Source organism: Dipteris shenzhenensis, chromosome 3, assembly GCF_047967505.1.
Source record: "Dipteris shenzhenensis isolate YYH24624 ecotype China chromosome 3, Dip_SZ_1.0, whole genome shotgun sequence".
NCBI classification, from domain to species: Eukaryota; Viridiplantae; Streptophyta; class Polypodiopsida; order Gleicheniales; family Dipteridaceae; genus Dipteris; species Dipteris shenzhenensis.
The window spans coordinates 29,365,021-29,390,110 of NC_141598.1; the positions used below are offsets into that span (position 1 = coordinate 29,365,021).

The following is a 25,090-nucleotide window of genomic DNA, read 5'->3' on the forward strand; positions in this document are numbered from 1 at the left end:
TTAGCATGGTGTGGAGTTGAAAATGATGTTGACTTTATTTTCCTTTGTTGTGGTCTAGATGTGCTAACACGTGTACAAAGTGATGAACGGCCTCTTAAATGTTTGCTCCGCAAGGTGGGCGTTACATGTATGAATGCAGAAAGCACCTCTTCCCTAGTGAGATTGGTGGCATTGGTGCTTGTCCTAGCAGTCCAACTTAGGTTGCTTACACCAAGTCTGGCAGGTAGGGGCATTTGCTTGATTGCCTGCCACATGTCAAAAAAATGACAGGTTCTGTGCTCAGGGGATGGGTAGCCACTGTCCTCCGCCCATCGCCCGTCCATATCAGAGAAAGTGTAGGTATAGGAAACGAACCCCTACCACCACCATGGTCTATAGGAAGAAGGCATTTTTAGTAACGTGTGCAACCGAGCGCATCTCTGTTTTTTTCGCCGCGCAGTGTTTGGGTGTGTTCCCTTTTCTTTCTGGGCATTGGGGGCGGGGTGTGTACACGACGCGCAAGGGGGTAACGTTTCTAGAACACGTTTGCAAAAAACAAAACGTGTCGGTTAGGAGGCGAGATGGCGTGGAGAGGGGGATTATTGTGGGTAGTAGAAAAACTGATTTTGAATTTGAAAGAGAGGCGAGACTTTTTTCCGTTTTTTTTTTTGTTTTTTGGTTTTTTGGGAGGCACCTACTTGTGAGTTGTTGAGCTGTGAGCTCTTACGTGAGCTTTCATCGCCATTTTTCATTTCCTTTCCTTGCGTTGCCCTTCCTTCCTTCCTTCCTTCCCATCAATCCATCGATCGATCTATATCTGAACACGAATTTCTTCTCTGTACCTCGTCATCATCCTCCAAACATCTCAGGTTTGATTCTCCTCGATCTCCCCTCATCCGCATCTTTCATACATCCGACCTCCATGGCTTAGCTCCTTACCTCTGCGGTGCCTGCATCGAAATCAATCTCTCTCTCTCTCTCTCTCCCCCTCTCCATAGCTCAGCATGATCTATGCTTAGCACTCCATTTGCCACGCACTTGCATTTTGCTAATATCTCCTCCCTTTTGATCTGCATCATACCTTTCTATCCAATTTGGATTCTCTGCTTCCAGTGTGATCGTGTCTTGTGCACACCACGCCCTTACGACAGTACGATCTTCCAATCGGCGCACAGACGGCTCACCCCGCGATGGAGAATGTGATTGGCCTCGTCAACCGAATACAGAGAGCTTGCACTGTGTTGGGGGACCACGGCGAAAATAGTGCTCTACCCACACTATGGGAGGCTCTTCCCTCAGTTGTGGTCGTTGGCGGGCAGGTTTGTTCGATCAGCACAAGTTTCACCTTTTGTTTCAGCTTTCAAAGGACGATTCTCTTCCTATTGTAGTAACGGTTGTCTCTTGCTCTCTGGATTGGTGCTTAAATAGTATCGTAATGCCCTTGTATTTTGCACAGAGCTCCGGCAAGTCGTCTGTGCTAGAGAGCATAGTGGGAAGAGACTTTCTACCTCGAGGCTCAGGTAGATCGATGGCTTTTTACATATCTCTGGTGCTTTATGAATCTGAGCTCAGGAGTCCTGAGCTCCTGCTGTTCTTTGGTTAGGCATTGTGACAAGGAGGCCGCTCGTTTTGCAATTGCACAAGTTAGACAGCGGGACAGAATATGCCGAGTTTCTTCATCTTCCCAAGAGAAGGTTCACAGATTTTGGTGAGTTGATCGGAAGATTTTATTAGAGTGCATCGCTAAGGGTGGTGCAAAGACTTGGAACTCGGTTATATCGCATGTTTTGTGGAAAATCTTTACTAACTTAAAAACAAGCTGCCATATCCATACACAGTATAATGCTGTCTGTATTTTTGGGGGGGGTTTGGAGAGGAATAATGCTTGTATACCCACTAGACAATTGTATAAAAACCGTTCGGTTTTGTCCAGGTTCGTTATGAAACAAATTTGAAACTTTAAAAATCTCAGTGATCGAGCTGTAACTATGTAAAGGGGGAGATCATTAATTGATTTGCTTGGCGGATCTTAATGCTGCCTTCTTCAAGTTCAGTGAACTCTACTGCGTGAAACTTTTGCAGCCGCTGTGAGAAAAGAAATCCAGGATGAGACCGACAGAGTAACAGGGCGAAGTAAGCAGATATCACCTATTCCAATTCATCTGAGCATTTATTCACCACATGGTAAGCAAAAATTCCTTGTTAATTGCAGCTCATTCTTGCTTACCACCAGCATCACGTTTTCTCAACAAGTTGGAAGATGTGGCGACAATTTACTTCTTCATGAATATGAACCGTTGGCTTATGATTTTTTAGTTAGTGATTTTTTGTATGGTTTTTGTGTATTAAATGATTGATGATTGCAATCGTGATTTTTGCCAATGGATAATTGGATTTTGAACTATCGAGTGAAGTTGATACTACCAACAAAGGAGACGTTTCTTATTGATGAAGAAAATCCACTTTTTAACGCACCTGATGCATACATACATGCCTGTGCCAATTCATGCATGCAATATTTCCAATTTTTGTGTACTTAACACACATACATACTTCCATTTATGCATGCACGTGCTTGTGTATGTGTGTGCACGCGGGCGTGCCTGTTTTGAAATTTACATATTGAGAGGCACACACCTTGAAACAATAATATGTAATTCTGAATTATGAGACTACGTGACACTGCTGAATGAGGAATCATTGAATGAGTGGTTTCATAAATGGCCAAGGCAACGTGTGATTCCTCCAAAGATACATGCTACACCAATTGACAAAACTATTCTAAACTAGCCAAGGTCATATGCGATTCATCCAAAAAGGTACTCAGAAGATCAATTGACAAGATCCTTTTGACATTCCACTAGTACTCCTACAAAAAACTGATGAGTTGATGTGACCTGGTTGCTCCAAGTCTTACAGATCTACTTGGCTTTTTTGATGAAATGCCGCAACAACCATTAGCAACAATCATGGTCAGCCATAGCTCATTCACCATTCAGCTTTAGGGCCACATTGTATCCACTTGCTAAATGCTTTGCTTGCACCAACATAAAATGGATCGTGGAAGGCTAGAATGAAATTATGATCTGGCTGAAAGTGGACGAAGCAAGGGAAATAGGAAGGTGGATGATAAATAGCCCAAGAAAGGGCTCTAATACCAATGTAAGAAAAGCAAGTATCTCATGGATGACATCCCCACTGAAATGAAATCGTTTAGACTTCACAAGCAGTTGTAGCTTGAATGAAGAGATTTTGGACTACTTTTTGATTATCCTTCTCCTTTAGTGCTAGCCTTCCTCATGGCTGAGTTTGCCCTTCACCTTTGGAGTGCTGACAAAAACTCAGTACGAAGACTTTGTATAAAAAGATGCTCAAGTATGTGTGGGTGTGTGGATTTATATGTGTGAGAGCATATTTTTATACGATGGTCTACACCCACTGTTGGGCGTTGATGACGTCAGTGGGGATGTCATAGTAGCTAGTCCCTGCCATGTGTGATGGAGTTTATTGTTTTCAATCTTATGAGTGACTATTGTGAGATTGAAATTGCACTATGTCGTGTTTTTAGAGGATGAGTTTGGGAATGTTCTTGGATTCATCTAGGTATATGCTTCTGCCGTATTAGCGGACATGCAAATTTCATTTTGTGAAGTTTTCGTCCAAGTTGCGGCTTGCTGGTATAGTGATAATTCTTTCTATCTTAATTGGTGCGTTGCCCTATCAGCTAGATTTAGATGCTCGTTTGGGAGAGACTAAAATGAAATCGTTTAGACTTCACAAGCAGTTGTAGCTTGAATGAAGAGATTTTGGACTACTTTTTGATAAGCCTTCTCCTTTAGTGCTAGCCTTCGTCATGGCTGAGTTTGCCCTTCACCTCCGGAGTGCCAACAGAAACTCAGTACGAAGACTTTGTATAAAAGGATGCTCAAGTATGTGTGGGTGTGTGGATTTGTATGTGTGAACGCATATTTTTATACGATGGTCTACACCCATTGTTGGGCGCTGATGACGTTTGTGGGGATGTCATAGTAGCTAGTCCCTGCTATGCGTGATGGAGTTTATGGTTTTCAATCTTATGAGTGACTATCGTGAGATTGAAACTGCACTATGTTGTGTTTTTAGAGGATGAGTTTGGGAATGTTCCTGGATTCATTTAGGTATATGACATCCCCACTGATGTCACCAGCACCCAACAGAGGGTCTAGACCATGGTATACACATATGCTCTCACAGATACAAATCCACACACCCACACATACTTGAGCATCCTCCTTCCATTATGAATAATTGTGTTTTTGTGGGTTGATATCTTTTCAGTTCCATGGCTATATGAATTCTAAGTGGTCATTAAGAACTTCTAAAGTCATGCTCCACATATGCACAACTCTGAAATTTCAAAGCTTGTTTTCTTTCTCGTTGTATGTTTGGTTAACCCTTGCAATCAAGTTCACTATAATTATTATTTATGCTCATGTTTACTGATCACATATGAGTTTTTGTGTGACTTATTGTTTCAACCTGCCGATTATCTTCAACAAATCCATGCATTGGTCTTCTTCAACTTTAGTGATCTCTCCATGGTTTTGAAGGTTAAACATTAAAACATACCACTAGGTGAGATCTAGGTGAAGGGAAGGCTGGAATAGGTGAGCTGAGTTAAAATATTCAGAAATGGGTCTTCAAGAAATAAGGAGAGAATGGCTGGAAAGTCAGTCACAGGTGTTGTAAGAGGTGGGTAGCAACATCAATAGGACGATTGGAGGCTGTAGAAGCTTGTGGGTTTAGAGGAAGAGGACTAGAGTGCTCAAATCTGCTAGAAAACCAGTCACAGGTAGCTTGATAGGGGTTTAATGCAGGAACAAGTGCTTGGAATGCTATGGCAAGATGGAAGCACGAGGGTGCACCTGGGCAAACTCCAAATATTGGTTGAAGATGACTTGAATAGACCATATTAGGAGTACTGCCTGAAGAAAAGCTACAAGTTGTAAGAGTTACGAAAACGTTTTCAAAAGGCTACAGGTTTTTTGAATTGAATAAAAAAGCTGAATAAATTATTAGGAATAATGAAATTACTTTAATAGTAATAATAAAGTATCGAGGCTAAACATAAATATGAAATATTAATAAAATACATTAGTTAATCAGGATTTTGAACACTTGGCTCCATGAACCCTCTACTCATATTTAAGCTAGGTCTAGAATACAATTGCTGAGAAGAATTGTCTTAGTTTTGCTGCTCCTTTTTTGAACTATTTATGCTGCACAGTGGTGCATAAGCAAGCTTCCAGTGCATTTCTCGATGGGCACATGTCTTTGGACTAAGTAAATCCTTACGAGAACAGGGAAAGTATATCAAAACTGAGATTGTTTTCGGGCTCCCTGTGTAAAACTGCTATAGTCTACTTGCCATAACATGGAGTCTTATTATGACGATTTCTTTAACCTTTGTTAGAGTGAAAGGGATATTCACATCTGATGCTGATGAAGATTGAGTCCCTGGCCTCAATACTCTCATAATTTTTGATCTTGATATTTTGGTTTATTTATTAGATTGTGCGCCTGTCTTGAGGGCATCTATGTTTCAAGTTTCTTTACCCCAATCCAAATCTAGTGGACAATCAGTTCAATGGTTTTAGTTTGTTGTGAATGAATCTTGAGAATCCATTCTACATGCCATCAGGAAATGGGAGCAGCTTATTTCATAATTTTGTTTAGTCTCTGCAGTCAAACATTGTAATATTTTTTGGGAGATCTATCGATCACCTGCTGTAGCTTTTGGATCGATCTGCCCGTCTTCAGTTTCAAAGATCTAGGCTGTAAGAGAATCTCAGTGAAGTGCGTATGTTTGTTTTGCAGTTGTGAACTTGACACTTATTGACCTTCCTGGTTTGACAAAAGTTGCTGTTGGTAAGTGTTTACGTGGTCAGATGTTCACTGTAAATAAGGGAGTGTCAGTTTTGGTAGGATACTAATTGCTAAATGAAGTTTTTGTTTTCAGAGGGACAACCCGAAAGCATTGTTGCAGATATAGAGAACATGGTTCAGTCCTATGTAGAAAAGGTATGGATTTTGTGGAAAGAATCTCAAGTGAAGACGTTTGCTAGAGGTTAAATGTTATCTATATTGACTAATGAACGTTCACGTGCCAGGGCCTTCTATAGACTGCAAGCAGTTATGCATCTTCTCTTTTTGGTTTGCTCATCAAATAATTTGTTTCTGTTTTTAAGTTTTACTGTGACCTGAAATTTCTGCCTCTCCCTCCCTACCTCTACCCCCCCACCTGCCCACCCTGCTCTGTCCGGCCTTTATTCTTTTCTATCCTTACCTTGTTATGGTTTCCAATTATTCTCAATTGAGTTTTCAAAGGACGAGTTGTTCCTGGATTCATCTAGATATTTGTTCTGCTGTATTACTGGACATGCAAATTTCACCTTGTGAAGTTTTTGTCCATGTTGCGGCCTGCTATATTGCGGTAAATTCTCTCTATATTAAGTGATGCGTTGCCCTATCAGCTATCTTTTTCACGCATCTTTCGCTTAGAGTTGCTTGTTTGGGAGAGACTCAAATGAAATACTATAGTCCTCACAAGCAGTTGTAGCTTAAATGAAGAGAATGTGGACTACTTATTGATCTGCCTTCTCCTTTCGTGCTAGCCTTTGTCATGGCTGAGTCTGCACGTCACCTCTGTATTGATGACAGAAACTTAGTACGAAGACTTGTGTAAAATAAATGCTCAAGTGTGCATGCGGTGTGTGGATATGTGCGCGCGCGAGCATTTGTTTATACTATGGTCTACACGCACTGTTGGGCACTGATGATGCGCTAGTCCCTGCTATGTCATGAGATTGAAACTGCACTATTTTGTTGCTTTTTTAAAGGAGCAGAGTAGTTGCATGCTGATTTGTGCAGTAGTAGATTTTAATCTGACACATGCTGTATAGAAAGGAATTTTTATCATGTGTATCTTTGCTTGACAGTTGTTCTGATATTCTAAGCAGTTACAAACACATGCTCTTGGGCAAGAGCAAAGATAGCCTTGAAGACAGTCAATGTATGATTGATGGAAAGTTACAGGTGTGAAGCTTTGTGTCATGTGAAGTTCCATCTTGTACTTTGAAAGCCTCTTGTACAATTGAGGCTTTATCCATTTTTCCTATATTCTCTGCAGGGGGAATTCGGGAGTAAACGTGAGCCGTTTGTTGCATTATGTATTATGAAAGAATAACAGTAAGTTTGGTGGTTCTCTGTTTCCATCCGTCAGTTTGAGGATTTAATCAAAGCAGGCTGTCTGAAAAGGTTTGAGGCAAGCTCCAAGGCTCTTTGATATGCCTATATTATCAAAAGCAGATTGGGAATCATCCTTAATCAAGAGTAGGAAGGCTAGCATGGGAATTTAAGGGCCAATCCTGTGGAATCTCCAGTCACTACAGCTGGCATAGTGGTAGCTCTGCAGCTTTTGAGAAACAGCTCAGCTTACATTTGTGTTGGAATGCTTACTGCACTAAGGTGGACCTTGAAAAAGGAAGATATTGATTAAATTTGAAGTTGAAGGTTGGTTTTCCATAACTGGCTTCAAGATCTGAAGTAAGAATGTGACAATCAAGTTAGTTTTAATTTTAGAGCCTAACAGTTAAGTTTTCTGCATACACATGTGTTGTGTGCTCATATTGAACAAAAGCATCAATCTATCAGATGTCTTGCTTTGAGCTCGTCAATCTCTAGCTTGAGGCAATGCTATGTGTATTTGACGGAATACTGTATATTCTAGTCTATGCTGTTCCATTCTCACACTTGTAACAAAGCTGCTCAAGCAATGGCACCTTTAGAGGTGTCGAAAGGCTGATTGAGGATGTTGAAGAGGGGACATAACTGGACCATCTAAAAGGTGTATGATCCCCCACACAAGTGTAGGCGGCAGATGACTACAAGTGGATAGGAAGTGTACATAACCTTGGCTCCACAGTTTACAATGGAGGACACTATTAGAACCCCTTCCCATCGCAACTTTGGAAAAAGGTATGCTTGATGGGTCCAACTAACCGTTGTGAAAGTCAGGGTCAAGAGACTTGTCCCCCCATGGAAGGTCATAGAGGGCTCACACTTAAAGCCCAATGCTACTTTGGTTGGTAGGGGTATGAAACTACAGATCCCACATTGGTTAAAGCTCAGGAAGGAGAACAGTAGAACCAGCTCTTTCTCAGGATGGCTGAGGGAGAGGAGACCCTAACCAAGACCAAGATGATATGAAATTAGTTGGCTTCCATAGGTGAGGATTTGAACATGAAAAATTTGGCAAGTCTCGTGTTCAACTAGCTTTTCCTCAGCTATGAGGATTTGTTATGACATTGGCTTCCAGACATTGGCCAGACGAGCAGCCCAATTGCATGTGAGGAGCTTAGAGCTAGTGGAAGGTGTACTAATGTAATGATGACAAAGCATCCAATGCCCCAAGGGCAAAGGAAACTAGGTGCTACATAGAAGAAGTGAAAGGATGTGAGAGCATATTTTTATACTATGGTCTACACCCACTGTTGGGCGCTGATGACGTCAATGGGGATGTCATAGTAGCTAGTCCCTGTATAGAAAGAATTATCGCAATACAAGCAAGCCGCAACATGGATGAAAACTTCACAAGGTGAAATTTGAATGTTTGCTAATACGGCAGAAGCATATACCTATATGAATCGAGGAACATTCCACAAACTCAACCTCTAAAAATACAACATAGTGCATTTTCAATCTCATAATAGTCACTCATTAGATTGAAAACCATAAACTCCATCATGCATAGCTAAATGATGCATTGCCGTATCAGCTAGATTTAAATTTAGATGCTTGTTTTGGAGAGACTAAAATGAAATCATTTAGACTTCACAAGTAGTTGTAGCTTGAATGAAGAGATTCTGGACTACTTTTTGATTAGCCTTCTCCTTTAGTGCTAGCCTTTGTCATGGCTGAGTCTGCCCTTCACCTCTGGAGTGCCGACAGAAACTCAGTACAAAGACTTTGTATAAATGGATGCTCAAGGATGTGTGGGTGTGTGGATTTGTATGTGTGAGAGCATATTTTTGTACTATGGTCTACATCCACTGTGCGCTGATGATGTCAGTGGGGATGCCATAGTAGCTAGTCCTTGCTATGCGTAATGGAGTTTATGGTTTTCAATCTAACGAGTGACTATCATGAGATTGAAACTGCACTATGTTGTGTTTTTAGAGCATGAGTTTGGTATTCATCTAGGTATATGTTTCCCCATATAGGTACATGTGCGAGACTTCGGTGTAATCTTCTTTTTGTTTGTATAATAATAAAGAACAGCATAGAGGGTAAGTTTGATAGGCAAAGTGTCAGTCTTCTTGGCAAAGGCAAATGGCTGCATGGGCACAGCCATGGGGCATGAATGCAGTCACGTATGGTCCTTAGAGACGGGAGTAAGGAGCTGCTTATAGGCCTGCACAAAGGCAGGTAGGAAGCCCCAAGTGGACCTGGTAAGAGCCCTTACGTAGGCCAAGGAAGGGGCTGGTCTGGTTGGCCAGCTCACAGACTGGCCACTTGGCCAAACCGGGGTACAGTTGGCCAGAAAAGATGGCAATGCAATCCTAAAATTGGGGGGGCATAAGTCATCCAGTCTAGCCCTCTGTAGCCTGCCAAAACAGGTCCTCAGAAGTGCACACAAGGGCACTGGAGAGAGCAGTGAAGGGCAGCAGCAAGGTGCAGAGAATTCCTGAGATGTGCTTCAAGGCACAAGAGAAGGTGGAGCAGAAAGGGTGCCGACAGAGAGTTTTGGGTTGCCACTCAATACCTCATTGGGTGGTGCGCAGCAGCAGAAGTGGCCTCTGTTCCAGCACTAGTGGGCAGCACTTCCGCTGTTCCACGTAGTATGTTTTGTGAGTGCACGTTTTGTAACCTCTGGGTCCTCTCTTTGGATTTTCTTATTCAGTTATGGGTTGCCACATGTTGCTGTCTAATCTAGGTCTGAGCGTGGTTTACATTTCTATGTATATGTGCACATCCTGAGTAGGATCTAGAATTCCCAGGTGTGATCTTGTGGACAATTCAGTTTTCCACTGCATGTTTTAATATTGTACCAGAAGCTAAGAATTGAGCTTGAAGTACATGTTCAGATGTTTCCAACATGTCTTTGGGAGAGTGTGACTTGTACACTCCACACTTTAGCCTGTTTTGGGCACCATCTTCAATTGGAAGAAAACTATCTTTGTTCATATATTGCTGGTCATCAATTTCTATGAATAACTGCTTCTGCTTTTTGCAAATGTACATGGTGAATGTCTCACATAGGGTGTGGGTCATTAGCTTTCTTTCTCATTTGTTTGTTTGTTTGTTTTGCTTTCCCTCAAAGGGATGTTGAAGAAGGGATAGATTCCCTAGTTGGGTGGCATGTCTGCTGTATCCTTAAGGATGTTTTAGTGCAAGGTGACGATCAGTAAAAAAGGTCCAGCTAGTCTGTAGTATCATGATTGCATGGGACTGTGCAGGAAATAAGGGCTTGAATACATTGTTTAGGCATATAGGCAGTTTTATGGCTGAAATACTGTTGCAGCATGGAAGCTGGAGCAACACAGCACATCCCACAGACGAGAGCAGAGTGTTAAATGAACTCAAGTGCCCATTTAAGGCCAGACATGCTTTGAATGCACACAGATTTCAGCAATTTCTTGCTTGAAAATATGGAGAATTTCTCGACAAAATTTCTCTCTTTTTCTTTTTTTTTTGGGGAAAAAATTTAATTCTTTGCTAGCTACGCAGTTACCCTAAGGGCTCCCTACAAAACTGTTGACCTGCCCCATCTTGTTCAGTATCTTTTTTCTTTAGAGGGTTTAACATCGAAGATATACAGGTATAATTCAGGCTAACGGTCAATGTATATCCCTAAAGCATGCAGTTTCCCCTTTAAATAAGTATGTTTAATCTTACCTTGTCTGTATTTAGAAACTGCTTTGACGGGATGTGTAAGGTTGGTTGAACTTATGACTATCTAGGTTTGCTTTATGGTTATGTGATGTTTGCAGGTTAGCGCTGCTAAATGTGCACCCTTTTTTGATGATTAGCTGTCTATTATGTGAATTTTCTGATTTTCAAGCCACATTCTTTTATTGGGGGTCGGGACTGCAGCCAAACACGATCATATTGGCAATTTCACCTGCAAATCAAGATATCGCCACGTCTGATGCTATCAAAATATCTCGAGAAGTAGATCCTGCTGGTGAGTGGTCTTATTGTTGCCTTTTCTGTAGAGCTATTAGAATTGTTTTTCAATGGTTGGTTTCTTGTTGTTGAGTGAAGTGTGTTGTTGGCTCGTTAAAAGAGTACGGTGTAAGGTTGAATCCCAGTGGAACTTTCCCTTATTACAACAAGTGATGACACCTATAGCATAATCTGGAAAAGCTACCATCACCCTGCCTAGGAAAAGTGCGTACTTGGTCTCTTTCTAGGTTGGAATTCCTGGTGTATCTTGTCACATGTGATGTGAATGTCCAACCTCCTACCAAACATCTGATGTACCCCCACAGTTATGCAAACATTAGACATATCTGCTGTAATGAATCTCCTATAGAGGAAGGAGTGGTTTTCTGAATATGGTGTATAGGAGATGGTAAAGGCTTGGACATTAGATGGATCAAGGTCAATTTTTATGATAATTTAAAATTTGTGTTTTTTATTTTTATTTTATTTCATTTACTTGTTGGATGGGTGTGGGAAGGTCAATTTTTAAAAATATTCTAAAACTGTTACGCTCTTCATGTTTTGAAGTTAGCGTCTTTGCATTCTACATAGAGGTTCTATATTCAATGTAGAGCTGATGTGACAACTACACACATGCATAGAGCATGTGAAAGGTGCATTGACACTTAATTTTTCCAGCTGATGCTCCACTTTTTTTTGGGGCAAATATCTGCAATACAAGGCTTCTAAAGCAAATGATGTGAGTTTGTCCAAAGTTGAGCACAGCATTACCGACACAAAAACTTCCTACTGAAGGATGTTTTGCTATTTTTGATACAAGGATAATTTAAATTAGTCAAAACTGAAAAAATCAAACAAAGGGCTTTAATTCAAGTGGGATGTATAAACCAATGCTGGTTGTCATTGTGACAGCACATGGCTAGGTAGCATCCATTTCAAGCACAAGGTTGCCAATTACATTGGTCTCTTCCTTTTGATCTTGTGTAGCTTTGAATGAACAACAACATTTAGGAGGCAAGCGCATGGCTAGCCATGCTATGTATTGGTTTCTTCCTTTCAGCACCAACATTTTAACAGAAATGAAGAGGATCGAGCACATAGCTAGATAGTAAGATTGAAATGAATTGTACACATTTGAAAATACAAAGAAATAAAAGAAAATGAGGAATTGGTCCACTCAGAGATTTCTTGGCCCACTCTCTCTCTCTCTCTCTCTCTCTATGGTTCATGTTGTGGTGTGTGTGTGTTCATTCCTAGGAATCGCTTCAGCTGAGTCATTTTGGCTCCTTAGCATTGTTGCTAAGTAAAAAAACCTCTCTCCATGTGTAAAAAATCCTTCCCCATCAATTTTGTAAAGTCCGCGTGGGTCTTGGTGGTCGAGGCTCTAGTTCATGTCATGGTGTGTGTGTGTGTGTTCAATTCCTAGGAATTGCTTCAAATGAGTCAACCTCTCTCTCTCTCTCTCTCTCTCTCTCTCTACACACTTTTTTTTTTTTGGGTGAAATCTTATATTTATGTGTGGGAAACCCCAAAAAGGTAAAAACCCACCAATAAGTACAAGGAAAAAATTTACAAGTAAAGCCTTAGAGCAAAAGTCATGAGGCAGCCAAGTAAAAAGTTACATATCAAGCTGGAGGAGGATCAAACACAACATCCTCCAGCTTCAGATTATTGCTTTGTAAAAATTGATGGAGTGTAGAAACCACACCATCAATAAAAACAAGCTGTTGTTTGCCCTTGTGATTCTTCTTAATATAACCCGGCACCCGAAATTTTTGAATCACAGGGTCAAAAACCTGTTGTAACGTGGGATGAAAAGAATCCAGTGAAAAGGGCTCTCTCTCTACACACACACACACACACACACACATATTAGTGTTTCTATGATTATGGCTATGTTGTATTCGTCTTGGGTGTGGATGGTGCTTAGAGGCTGCACCCATTTAGGTCATTGTATCAGGGTTTCTTCAGTCTCAAAGACTCTTTGGTCTTATGAAGACTTTTAATAAACTCTCCCCCCCTTTGATATCGCCACCACCACGCCAACCACAGGGAGAGACCCCCCCATGCCCCCCACGCACTCAGATCCACTTTGATCGTGGTGTGGTTTTGTTTCATGAGATAGAGGATAATGCAAGACGCAAACCAACAAGAATCCTGGACCGAGGAACAATGCAAATACGAAATCGGAAGATACCCACGGTGTTGGTTGCATGGCATGGTCAGCCTCTATCCGAAGCTACCTGGGAATCGGTGTACCAGTCGCGGAGAGTGTTCCCAAACTTTATCATCGAGGACGCTGATGTCTGAAGAGGGAAGGAATGTTACGCTCTAGCCGAGGTAGCATGACCTCGGAAGATTCAGTCGACATTTCCCTTAAAGGATCTATGTTTGTAATTATTTGTTTGCGCTTCATGTAAATGATCGGGAGGGAATTAATGTCAAGGTCCTAGGTGAGGGTTGATAGCACTAGACTAGGTGGATCTAAGGCTAAGGGCCTAATGCAAGGAATGTGCCTAGGGGCAAAGGATATAAAAGCATCCCAAGAGAGGGGTGAAATGTTGCATTAGGAAGGCCCTATGATGATGACATGTGGCATCTAGATCCATCTAGGGAGATGGGGCTTGTTGAAGCTAGAGAGAGAAGAGAATGAATTGTTCACGTATGCTTTTGGAATTCGAATTTTCTCTGTCAGCTCTCACGCTTCAGCAAGGTTGGCTGGGTGGAACAATATCGGTGCTACTCCCGTGATCTGCAGTAGGAGAAAGAGAGTTTCCGATATTATATATATATATATATATTCGTATATATGTATACATACATATACATATATACATATATATATATATATATATATATATATTCGTATATATGTATACATACATATACATATATACATATATATATATGTATATGTATATCACATGCACTGAGGATCACCATCGGTCAGTTGCAAGTCTCATCACATCAGCTGCGGATTGATGCAGGGAGAGCTGCCGTCGTCTTCTCCGTTGACTGAGGAATCTTCAGTGCACGGGCTGCGTTGGAGAGCGGCTGTAGAGAGACTAGGAGCAACTGTGGCTCGCTTGGAGATCCGTGAGCGTAGGAGGCTTTGATAGAGCCGTGGGCGTGAAGGAGCCGAAAGATGAGGGTGCGAGCGTGCTCTTCTCATCCACAACGAATAGAGAAGGTGTTCTTTTTAGCTCCAATCTTGTCCGAGAGTGCTGTTAAGCCGCCGCCAGTATGTCCTCCAGTTGCTATTCGCGACCCTTTCAACGCGTTGCTGTAGGTAGGCGAGAAGAGTTTTCCCATCTGCACGTTGTCAAGGCTGCCCTCGCAGAGTTCCTGGCGACAGCCATTTTCGTCTTTGCTGCCGAAGGATCTGTGGTTGCTTATAAAAAGGCATCCGGTGCTACTGTGTTAACTCCCGCGGGCTTGACAATGCTGGCGCTTGCCCATGCAGCTGCATTCTTCGGTGCTGTAGCCATTGCGTTCAACGTGTCGGGTGGGCATGTGAATCCCGGTGTAACTCTGGGCCTTATGTTAGGAGGGCACACCACTGTGTTCCGGAGCCTTCTATACTGGATTGCGCAGCTCGTTGGAGCTAGCGTAGCTTGCTTGCTACTGCTTGTAGCGAATGAAGGGCTGGGAAGTCGTTGCTGTTGAAGGAGCCTTGCAAGAGGCTATTGTTGCGCCATTGTCGAGCGTTGGAAGCCGTAGGCTTAGAGCCTTAGAAGTGCTAGTTGGAGTAGTCGATCAAAGCAGGAGCAGGGCTGTTGATGGCGAGTAGGGCCAAGTATGTTGAAAGCTGTAACTCGTAGTTTTGAGCTTGTAGGAGCTGCAGAACGTGTAGATAGGAGCCTCTTGGAGGATTCACTTTGACGAGGCTTTTGGACTCAAAACTCGAACTTGTCACTCAGAGACCTTACAGAGAATCCTCACAAACTTAGAAACTATCACTCAAACTTCTCACAATCTATCTCTCTCTCTCAAACACTATGAAATGACACTTTTCCTCTCTCACAAACAATGAATCAAATGGAAGGAGATTAACAGAAATCTCTCATGGACGGAAATTTCTCTATCACTCAATGGAAGTGAAAGAAGAAGAAGAAGTTCTTTCAACAGAAGAGAACACTCGATCTCTCAATCTCTCGATCACTCTCACTCTCTCAAGAATCGCAATGCCTCAGTGGAAGGCAAGGGAGCTTTGATACCATGACAAAATATGAAGAGGGGAGAGGAGAAGAGTGGAGATGAGGAGAGAGGGCACAGCTAGAGAGCACACCACAAATGACTAATTGTACACTAGATTTAGTTGAAAAAATAGAATATATACAAATCCATTTAGGGTTAGGGTTAGGGGATCTAACCCTTTCCTTTATAGCACTCTATAAGGTTAGTGCTATGCACATATGATCACGTGATGGTGCTATGCACACATGATCACATGATGTTGAGCGTGAACTCTCAACACAGTCTCAAGTATGAGGGGGGAAACCCTTTCTATCTCTAAGGTGAGTCTTATCTCTGGTGAATTTGGTGATGATTATTCTCTTTATTCTTTCACTAATGTGAGGACTCATTGGTGTTTGCATTTAGTGTTAAGCCATGACTCTTTGTATACATTGTTCCTCCATGGAATCACTATTTTTGAAGATGAAGGTTAAATCAGATTCCCCATTAAAATATACGTATCAAAAGATGAAGAGTCATAGCACAAATATTGCCCGAGATTTTGCTGAGTTGTGCTACATAAAATGTTTGCAACTCAACAAAATTGTTTGTGCTGGAATAGAGTTTTGGGCATGGGTTGATTATAAATTTTGTTGCTGCATTAAATTGAGAAAGAATTGTTGATTTCATGAAAAAAAAAGATTTGTTGACATTATTTTGTGCAGGTGAGCGCACTTGGGGAGTAGTGACAAAGCTTGATCTAATGGATAAAGGCACCGATGCCGTGGATGTAAGCTTTTGTGTGTTGTTCACTTCGTCTCCAGTAGCATTTAAGAAAGAGAATCACACTACTGCATGTGAAAATAAATAAAAAGAGCAGTAGAATTGTATTGGATGCTTCGTATTTCACGGCTAGCTTTGGGCAGGGCCATAGGTGCCTCCTTATCACTGCAAATCTGTCAATGTCTCTCTCTCTTTTGTTCTGGGGTAATCAGTATCCCTTGCCATTGGAAAGAAAATGATTTTGCATGCAAACCAGTATGTCTCCCCATACATTGAAAAATGGTAAATTCCCATTAATTAGTTGTGAAGAGAAGAGGGGTGAAAAGGAAGAGGGAAAGGCCATGATTAAACTAAGGGATAAAGGGGGGAGGGAGGAGTTTCAATTAAGGACCACTTAAGAAGGGGGCATTAAAGAAGAAGGCACGTGCTAAAGGGGGAGGGGGAATGGGGACCATTTGAAGGGGGCTTTAAAGAAGAAGGCACGTACTAAAGGGAAAGGGGGAAAGAGGGACCATTTATAATATTTTAGTTAGCATTAGGTATGCTCTTCCTCTCTATAGCTTAGTGGTAGGGCTCACATTTGGGAAAGACAACATTGTGGGTTCGAATCCCAGATTCTTAAATAATGCTCACTCCTCTTAGACATAGCTTAAAATAAACTAATTAACCCAAATAGATTAATTAATCCATAGACAAACATAAGTTAATTAACCTCCATGGTCCAAAACAAATAGGAATATAATAAAGTTGAGCGAGTATGTCCCCCCATAGTGAGAGTTAGAACTCATTGTTAGGCTGGATGTATCTTTAATCATTCAATGTGAACTTGATTTTTTCAAACTATATACACTGTTTTATTTGCAGGTGCTTGAAGGTCGTTCATATCCTTTGAAGCATCCTTGGATTGGAGTTGTCAATCGTTCACAGGCAGACATAAATCGGAACGTTGACATGATAGCTGCACGACGTAGGGAGCGTGAATATTTTGCAAGCAGCGCAGAATATGGACATTTAGCCAGTCGAATGGGTTCAGAGTACCTTGGAAAGATGTTGTCAAAGGTAGACTGCTTGACTATGGGAGCATATTTGCCTATAAAATAAAGCTGTGTACGGATCAATTTTGAGGCAATTTGATGTGCAAAGCCATTTGAAAACTCAGATACTCAAGTTGTTCTTGCAGCATCTGGAAGCAGTAATAAGGGCACAAATCCCAAATTTATTATCTTTGGTGAACAAAACTATTGATGATCTGGAAAGTGAGATGAATCATCTAGGAAGACCTATTGCTGTTGATGCAGGGGTAAGAATTGGATGGCTTCCACTATTCTGATATACTTGTGGCTTGTTTGGCGGAATATGTTAGGTGTGTTACAATTATGGAACTAATGCTTTTGAGGAGCAACTGGAGGGAAATTTCAGAGCTTATATTTTCTGCGCCCTTCCATTGTATTGTTTGACAATTGTGCAGGCCCAGCTTTACACTATATTGGAGCTTTGCCGAGCGTTTGATCGCGTGTTCAAAGAGCATCTTGATGGGGGGTACTTACTTAAGACCATGCATATCATTCATGAATAAATTACATTTACAAATTTTGTCTAGCTAGAAGCTTCAGTAGATAATCTCACGTTACGAATCCATCCAAGGATAATTGTGTGACATGCAGATAGGATGTTGTATAGATGTGAGTGCAGCTCAACATGGGTATGATGCAGTTAGTTCTCCCAATTCCTTTTTTGGTAACATGAGAATAAGGCACCAAAACTGGCTCTGTTTTGCTGCACGCTCCGTAGGAAACTTTTCCTTTCTGCCATGCACCTCTGTGGTAGGCTTCAGTAGCTGCTCGAGCCTGAGCACCCCTGCAAATTTCTGCTCCTGAGCTCACTGCTGGTAGGGCTCCCTCCTATGCACCCTCTTAAGCTCACCTACAACCTGTAGGTATGCACCTTCTGGACTGCTGGAACTTCTATTTCTGTAAGAACTCCTTCAGTGTTGTGAACTGCCCCAGCCCTTCCCCTTACAGGTACTACTACCCGTAAGTATGCTAAGGTTTCAACCCACCCCCTGAGCTCTCCTCATGTGGGGGTCACAGGTGGGGCATTGACCCTATTTCTCCATCACAAACAGCTCGTATGGGAGTGACAGTTTACTTTGTTGGCAACTTGTAAAGATTAAACTGCAACGTATGCATGTAAACCAAAGGCCACACATGCAGAGGGAAAAAGTAAAGCCTGCTAGAGTCACAACAAGTACACACACCTTCCTTTTGAGGCATGCAGCCCCAAAAGGTAGGCGCATGCACCCTCAGCTTTGCCTTTACATACAGCTACAGCTTTGCATGTGCCACGATTTGAAGCCTGCACAGCCAGGTGCCGTTCCAAGTGCAGTTCTAGCATCTACCTAACTTTCGTGAAGTCATAGCGATGACAGCCCCAGCCTCTGCATGCGACTACATGCAGATTGTTTCAGCAAACCAAGAGTGCTGCCAACTACCAAAGTCCGTTGCTGCTCCATGATAACAGCACATCCACTAGAACTCTGCAGACAGCATAGTCTGCTGCACCAAAACAACCATGAAGGCTGTTTGCAAATAGCTTCCTCTCCACACTCAGCTAGCACCATTCTAACCTTGCAATGTTTGCAAACAGTTGCAGCACCTACAACAGGCAATGGGAAAAGCTCAAACAGCTATTCATCACTAGCAAAACAGCCGGACAATCTTGAAATTCAGAACCTGAATGACAAACGAAAACAGATCTTGTATCTTTACCCTCACCCAGCAAAGAACTGCCCTAACAAAAACGAAATTTGTAGCCTAATTCTACATTCTTATACTGGAAAAACCAAAAAAGAAATTGTAATTCTCAAGTACGTACAAGAAACAATCAGACATCCAAAGCAAGCACATAGAGTAGCTTATGAAACACCCCTCAGAGGTTAGGCTAACCTCGGGGATCTACGCAAACCTCTATCCATGAACTACTTGCAATCAACAATAGGAGTTAGAACATGTAAAGGATACACATGGTGTAGGGTAGTGTGTCACCACCCAACCGTAAATCCTTGCAAGGGTTTACTTGATCTCTAGCTCAGAGGCGGTCCTGGACCAGTGATCTCTCAAGTAAGATTATGTATCCCATACCACATAGCCCCATATGTGCATAGATGTTAGGGTATCACAAACTTGGACGGGCTCCTTCCTACTTGGGTATTCTCAGGAGGCCCCACTCGCAAGAATATCCCAAACTAGAGGCTCGCACTTGTATAGGCAGAGGGTGCCGTAGGTGTTTCAACCGTAAGAGTACCTGAATTGTACCAAGGGTACGTCATGTCCTAATTGTCCCAACGGTAGGTTACATTAACTTGACCTCCATAACACTAGACACGTTATGTCCAAATTTGGACATAACAATCAGCCAAGTCTCCACTAGGCTAACTTGCAAAGTTCTTTATATTACTAGTATTTGTGTAAGGGGTGACGGTGGATTCCTACACCATGTTTTGATCATCCCATTTGTTCTTGAAAAACAAGCAACCCAATAGGTCTGTTCAAATGAGCCTTGAACAGATTACATAATTCTAAGAAACAAAAGATAAGATCAAAAGCATGAGAAACAAGCATCAAGGCTGGAAACCTCTTTGACGTAAGCTCTGTCTGCTTTGAATGATGGGAAGTGTGTCTGGATAAGATTCATTAAACTTTTATATGGCTTGATCAGAATTAGTTGAAGATAAGTAGCTTGCTTTCCTCCAATAATTGTGCAAGGCCTCTTCTTGTTTGTACCTTGTTTGTGCAAGCTTAAGCCTTGGTGGTTGAATTTTAATTCCTTGTTCCAGGCGACCTGGAGGAGAGCGAGTTTACGGAGTCTTCGATAATCAACTTCCTGCAGCCCTGAAAAAGCTGCCTTTGGATAGACACTTGTCTTTGCAAAACGTTCGCAAAATTGTCTCTGAAGCAGATGGTTATCAGCCTCATTTGATAGCTCCTGAGCAAGGATACAGAAGGTTGATTGAAGGTGCTTTAACATACTTCAGGGGTCCTGCAGAAGCAGTTGTGGATGCAGTAAGTATCTCATCACTCCCAGATTTGGGGCTAGAAATGGATCTGTGCATGGCCTGAAGGCACTTCGTGTGAGTAGGGTTGTGCAAATTGTGAACATAGATTCCCCTTTGGCTGTTTCTTTGATGACTTTTTACTGTTTTGTTGATCTTTTGAGAGTAGCCTGCCAGTAAGAGCTCAAACCTTGAATAATTTTTTGGCAGGTGCATTTTCTCTTGAGAGAGCTTGTTCGCAAGTCTATTGGTGAGACTCAGGTAGGGGCTCTGAATGCTTTTGAAAGCATGGAGTTCTATATTTGTAATTTGATATGTTCCTGGACCTAATCTCACAGACACTTGCTCCTGAGTTAATGAGTAGCTCTTATTTTTCCTTAAACGTTACCAGGAATTAAAGAGGTTCCCCACCCTTCAAGGAGAGCTCGCAGCTGTATCAACTGAAGCACTGGAGAAGTTCCGTGATGATAGCCGCAAGACAGCTTTGAGACTGGTAGATATGGAGGCAAGTTATTTAACTGTAGATTTCTTCAGAAAACTCCCTCAGGAATTGGATAAAGGTGTGAATCCATCCGCCTCGACGACTGAGCGCTATTCAGACGCACATTTCCGAAGGATTGGTAGGATTCATTTGCCTGCTCATTTTTTAGCATCACAATTTCTGTACATTTGGAGCTGGTTTAGAGTGCTCATTCTGGAGCCGGTTTTTTGGTGGGCCTGATTCATTGGATTCTTGATTGTTTTTTCAGGTTCCAATGTATCAGCTTATATTGGTATGGTTTCTGAAACCTTACGGATTTCTTTACCAAAAGCTGCTGTGCATTGTCAAGTACGCGAGGCCAAACGTTCGCTATTAGATCATTTTTACACTCAGCTTGGAAAAAAAGAGGTATGTGGTCGCTTTTTATGGTCACAAAAATTACTTTGATGTATTTAAATTGTAAACATGGTTGCTTTATTCATGCTTTAAGTTCTGAACAACAGGGGAAACAGCTTGCGAAATTACTAGATGAAGATCCTGCCTTGATGGATCGCAGAGCTGCATGTCTAAAGAGACTAGAACTGTATAAGCAAGCCCGGGATGAAATAGACACTGTTGCTTGGGCAAGGTAGGTAAAAAAAGTAACGTTGGAGCTATAATCTGATGTACGCATAAAAGCCAGAGAGTCATCAGGTGAAGTGCTTTTGCTGAGCACAGGGGTCATGAAGGCTCGAAATGACAGGCCAAATGAGATGTTCTTTTCATATGACCTGAGGCATTGCCATATTTTTTTAAACTTTAATCATTCTTTTGTACAGTCGACACATGTAAGGTTACCTTTTTCCGGAGGTCTCTGAGGACCTTGTGACGTAGGGAAAGCAATCAATAAGTTGTAAACCAGCCTGGTTCCAATGGATTACTAGAAATTCGATTTTCAATGTTGACGAGATCTTTTTATAGACACTAATATTTATGGTTGGACCTTATCAATTGTAAGTTTTTTGTATCATTAAGGAAAATGCATTTCCTTTTTTTATTAAACATCTAAGGAGCAAACTTATTTTGGTGGAGTTCATCTACCATCTATAGGTTTTTTTGCTCTGAAAGATTTAATTTAAAATATACCTTTAGGAGTATTTATTTATGTACATGAAACTTTTCGAATGACTTTTGGAGGCAAGTCTGTAGCTCCTTTATTTGCATGATTGTTTTAGCTCTGTGATCCCTCTTGTAATCACACATCTTCTTTGATGCATATCCTTTGCCTAACCCTTCTAAATCATTCCACATCCAATGAGTACACTTGGTATCGCTTCTTGCCATTATAAATTGGCCAATACATTAGCTTGCTTCAATATTCTTTTACTATGTGGTCCTTTGGTGACAATTAAATAATTCCACCTTGCCTTTGAACGTTGTCTTTTGCCTTTGCATTGGAGTGAGGAGGTTGATAACGTTGATTGCATTTCTTATACCTAACTTGAAAACAAATCTAAAATGTTGGGCATTATGTTGGGGCGTCTCCCTTTTTGAATTCATACTACACCGTCTTTGGAAGTATTGCTAGTCATCCATTGTTTTGTTCTATCTCAATCCTCTAAAAGCCTAAATAGCTCATTAGATTTGATTGATCTTCAATATTGAAAGCTAAGAGTTGAGATTGAGATGGGGTGAGAAGGTTCTTACTCTTAACACTGACCATAATTAAGTTACCATGGATAGATGCACCACCTAGGCAAATATAGTGTGCTTTAAGCATGCTAAGAATGCGTGAATTCAAGTTTCATTTAACTCATCATACTAGTACAAGGTAGTAATGAAATGATAATAACATTTCTTGACTTTCATTTACCAACGTTCTTTTCCATTGGTGAAAATTGCTTTTATTAAAAATGAGTAATTGCATTCATAAAATTTTCTACTAAGGTTATCTTGATGTCTCCATAGTTTCACCTAGAGAGAAATTTGAACTATGATGCATAGCTCTAACCTAACCGTTGAGCTATATAATTTGCCTCGATGCTAGTGAGTACGGTCTATGTTCTAGTGAGTATGGCCATATCTGTCGCCTAGACTTTTAAGTATGGTTTATATTCTAGCTGTTGCTCAATTTTAGAATGTCACATGCAGTGGGGGGCGGAGTCCTCTCTCCCTTGTCATGTCTTTATACTATTGTGTTGTGCAGAAGGTTGCCATTGAGTTTGCTTTTGTGCCGCGTTGTTTCTAGGAGTTACATATTCATGTAGCCACAAATGACTTCACAAACGTCATCTTTTCATCATAAATATTCTAGAAAAACTAACTTCATGTCCTCAATGGAAGACCCTTACTCCAATCATGTTAGATATCAATGCTCCACTCTCGTGTAACTACGTAGGAACCAACTCACTCTACTTGTAAGCCCCCCATATGAGGAGAAGGCATTTGAGTAGCTAGGTTATCCGGTAGGTCTTGGTTTGGACACCAGATAAGGGCCATGTGTGGCGTGATGGCTGGACGGCTTCAGATAGAGTTGGCACACTGTCAACTAGGCTACATGCAAGTGCGGGAAGGCATCCCATGACTGACTGCACTGAGGGTAGACGGAGCATTTCTCGGGGTAGTCCACTCTCGGGCTGCGGGGTCCGTTTAGAGCCCCAGATGATCCCGGATTGCTCTGGGGTTCTATCGAGTAGTCGGTGGCCTATTTCGGGACCGACCTCTAGTCGGTCGTTTTGAGCGGACTGGGTCGGTCTCCCAATTGGGTCTAACCGACTACGACTGGTGGCTATATAAGAGCAAGCCCATGAAGCCCATATTCATCACTGGCTATAGCAACCCTGATTCCTTAGCATCCAGCCTCCGTCCTCTACTGTTTTCAGCACGCCATTGAAGCGCATGGCTGGGAGGCAGCGCCATCTATTGTATCAGTTTTACAGTTATCAAATCTTTGATTCTCCATACTATCTGCTTTTCTCTCTTGCATACGAGATCTTGTTATCTGTTGAGCACAAACGTATTGTTTTCTTACAAATCATGGGTGCAAATATGTGCAATGACAAAAGTTCATTCCCTAATAGAGGTTCCGAATATCTATCATAATTAATATGTATTGTCTTGTTTATTCCCTAATCTTACAATGAAGTTTTATAATGTTTCAAGACCTTTAATTTAATTAAGGGTGCATGCTAATGTTTAAGGGACTAGGCCAAGACATGGTGTCTTTTAAGATTAATAGGACAAGCTACGTAAGAGAACATGTAATATAGAGGACATGAAAAGAGAGGAGTTGATTAAAAGAGCGATGTAGAAACTAGGGATTTGTGGTAGAAGAATGTACAAGAAGGATTGATAGTCAAGACAATAAAGCAATATCATTGGAGAATATACGATATTGCAAGGCCATGATGAAATAAATATGTGAGACAATGTTGAGACAAGAAGGGACGTCAATGCTTGCCTAGAGGGTAAGGCATGATTCTCTAATGATCTTGCATCACAATTGCAAAGGCTAAGGAGATTACAAAGATAAGAGATGGCGAGAGCTCAAAATGACCAAAAAGCGAATAGGTGGCCAAGAGACCAAAGCAAAAGAAAAAAGGAACAAGCTCAAGAGGAGAACTAATGACATGCACCAAAGTGATAGGAGCACAATGGAGAACAAGGCAAGGGATTGAGCTTGTAAACAGAAAAAAGAGGAACAATAGGTAGCAAGAAGTTAAGAGCATCATGCACATGTGACCAGATAGACTATTAGATGGCTGAATTCACTCAACACAACAAATGGTAAAAAAGAAAAACAAGGCACAAAGGGAGAAAGAAAGGTTTACTAACGACATGGAAGGACAATGAGGGCGATACGACCAAATCTGATTACGTCATGTGAAAAAATACCCTTGATATGGAAATACCTATGAAAGGCCAAGAAGGTTGATGAGACCAAATTAGATTACATCATGTGGGAAAATACCCTTAGATGTGTCTTGTACACCTCTAAACCTCGCGTTGAAATTGAAGCTCGATCTAAGAGAGGCATACATTACTCCTATCACATGTCATTCATCAATAACACGATCTCTACATGGACCCAATTGAGGTTTTGAATTGGAGTTGTCTTGGAACATGTATGAAAGCTAATGTCACCCTTCTCTACGAGACACACTCATTGGGATCATAAAGTAAGCTCTCACTGTGATGCAACGATGAGGGTACCCTGCCTTGGGCAAGCTATATGTCCAATCTCCTACATCCAAGGAGGGGACGAATAAATAGGTGCACCATTCATGACGATAGAACTCATAGGAGCATGAGGCACAAGAGCAAAACAAGTAGGTACATTAGGCACAAATGGTAAACAAGAGGCAAAAGAGCTAGTCATACAAGGCACATGTGATGGTCACGTAGGCACACAAGGTGAAGAGCAAAATCGACGAGGT

At 41.6% G+C, this 25,090-nt stretch overlaps 1 protein-coding gene across 1 annotated transcript; it reads left to right on the top strand.

Moving 5' to 3' along the window:
- Positions 1-678: 678 nt before the first annotated feature.
- On the top strand, positions 679-21,721 carry LOC147903629 (phragmoplastin DRP1E-like). Its single transcript, XM_087400249.1, has 17 exons — positions 679-848; positions 1,093-1,298; positions 1,436-1,499; positions 1,583-1,687; positions 2,062-2,163; positions 5,836-5,886; positions 5,978-6,039; positions 11,113-11,203; positions 16,086-16,150; positions 17,008-17,202; positions 17,324-17,443; positions 17,612-17,682; positions 19,979-20,204; positions 20,405-20,455; positions 20,586-20,814; positions 20,944-21,083; positions 21,179-21,721. The coding sequence occupies exons 2-17, from the start codon at positions 1,170-1,172 to the stop codon at positions 21,305-21,307; spliced, it is 1,830 nt and encodes a 609-aa protein (XP_087256375.1). The 5' UTR covers positions 679-848; positions 1,093-1,169; the 3' UTR covers positions 21,308-21,721.
- Positions 21,722-25,090: the final 3,369 nt, after the last annotated feature.

Excerpts from the sequence above, each read along its gene's own strand:
- LOC147903629 (XM_087400249.1), top strand. The coding sequence starts at position 1,170 with ATGGAGAATGTGATTGGCCTCGTCAACCGAATACAGAGAGCTTGCACT. Across the intron at positions 1,688-2,061 it reads GAGAAGGTTCACAGATTTTG|CCGCTGTGAGAAAAGAAATC; the intron begins GTGAGTTGATCG and ends AAACTTTTGCAG. Across the intron at positions 21,084-21,178 it reads CTCAGCTTGGAAAAAAAGAG|GGGAAACAGCTTGCGAAATT; the intron begins GTATGTGGTCGC and ends TCTGAACAACAG.